Below are 1,376 nucleotides of genomic sequence, written 5' to 3'. Positions count from 1 at the left end.
GACGCTGAGCTTGGCGATTGTGTCCTCACCAGGCCTGGTCCCCGGCAGGGCGCAGGGCTGCAGGAGGTGGTCCCAGTAGAGGCTGAGCGTGGAGTGCTCCTGCTGCTCCAGCTCCTTCAGCTCGTGCAGTTCCTTGGCGCTGGCCGCCGGTGTCTGCACCTCAAAAGTCATGTCGAAGCGGCTGTAGTCCACCCGGAAGGCGCCTTTCTCGAGCGACATGCAAGGTTCAAAGCGGTATCCCCACAGGATCTCATCCTCAGTGTACGAGGTGCGGGCTTGGCACGTCATTCCTGCGGCAAGACAACGGCTGAGCTGCTGCAATTAACCACCCACCGCCCAACGCAGGGGCTGCCAGCCCTGGGTCACCCATTGCTGGGGGGGAGCTGGTTTCAGGCCCAAGCATCTCTATCAGGGTTGCCAGCCCTCAGCAAAAGTTCACCTGGCACCTCCAGGACCCCAGAGTGCTGCCTGTCCCACACCTGACCCTCCATCCCACTCACCTGTGGCTTCCACAATGCCCTCGAGGATGATGATGATTTCAAACTGCTCCCGGCGCAGCGACTCGGCTGACAAGTCCCAGAAGGGGCTGTGGTGGTTGATGACGTGGCAGATGATCTGGGGCTCCACCAGGAATAGGCGGTCCTCCCCTGTATCATAGCCCAAGTTCAGCTCTGACTGTTCCAGGGGGATGAACTCCCCCTCAGAAGTCTGCCGGGACTTGATCAGCTTGGCCCGGATCTTGGCATCCACCATGTGGCTGTCCCGCAGGTCCCCCACACGGAACATCAGGCAGAGCTTCTCATCCCGGCGGGAGATGACACAGTTCTTGCTGAACATGAGGGTCTGGGCACGCTTTTTGGGCCGGGAGATCTTGACAAACATGCAGCCCACCATCAGGGCATCAATCATGGAGCCAATGATGGACTGTGCCATCAGCAGGATGACACCCTCAGCACAGTTGGCTGTCACCATCCGGAAGCCGTAGCCGATGGTCCGCTGGCTTTCCACAGAGAAGAGCAAGGCGGAGATGAAGCTGTCCACGTTCTCGATGCATGGCTGCCACTTGGGATCACCCTGGTGCCTGATGTCATCCCGCACCCAGGCATCAAAAAAGTAGATGCTGCCGAAGACCACCCAGGTGATGATGTAGCACATCATGAAGACGAAGAGGAACCAGCGGTACTTGAGGTCTACGATGGTGGTGAAGATGTCTGAGAGGAACCGCTTCTTCTCCTGGATGTTGCCCAGGCTCACCTGGCACTTGCCCACCTTGGTGACATAGCGCTGCCGCTGTCTCTTGCTGGTCTGGACCATGGGGCTGTCCTCCTCCAGCAGCTTTCGGCCCCGACTCTGCAGCCCCTCGGTGGTGGGGACGG

General features: G+C 59.7%; 1 protein-coding gene across 1 annotated transcript in view; it reads right to left on the bottom strand.

The window, feature by feature from the left end:
* Positions 1 to 1,314, bottom strand: part of LOC104398806 (G protein-activated inward rectifier potassium channel 4-like) — an 8,115-nt gene extending 6,801 nt beyond the window's left edge. The window contains exons 1-2 of the mRNA XM_010008965.1: positions 501 to 1,314; positions 30 to 290 (exon numbers count right to left, since the gene is read on the bottom strand). Of these exons, the coding sequence (XP_010007267.1) occupies positions 30 to 290; positions 501 to 1,314 (1,075 nt within the window). The remainder of the gene's footprint in view (positions 1 to 29; positions 291 to 500) is intronic.
* Positions 1,315 to 1,376: the final 62 nt, after the last annotated feature.

Source organism: Chaetura pelagica, unplaced genomic scaffold (assembly GCF_000747805.2).
Source record: "Chaetura pelagica isolate M959 unplaced genomic scaffold, ChaPel_1.0 scaffold650, whole genome shotgun sequence".
NCBI lineage: Eukaryota > Metazoa > Chordata > Aves > Apodiformes > Apodidae > Chaetura > Chaetura pelagica.
Note: the sequence above shows the minus strand (reverse complement) of the source record. Positions and strands in the feature narration are given on the sequence as shown.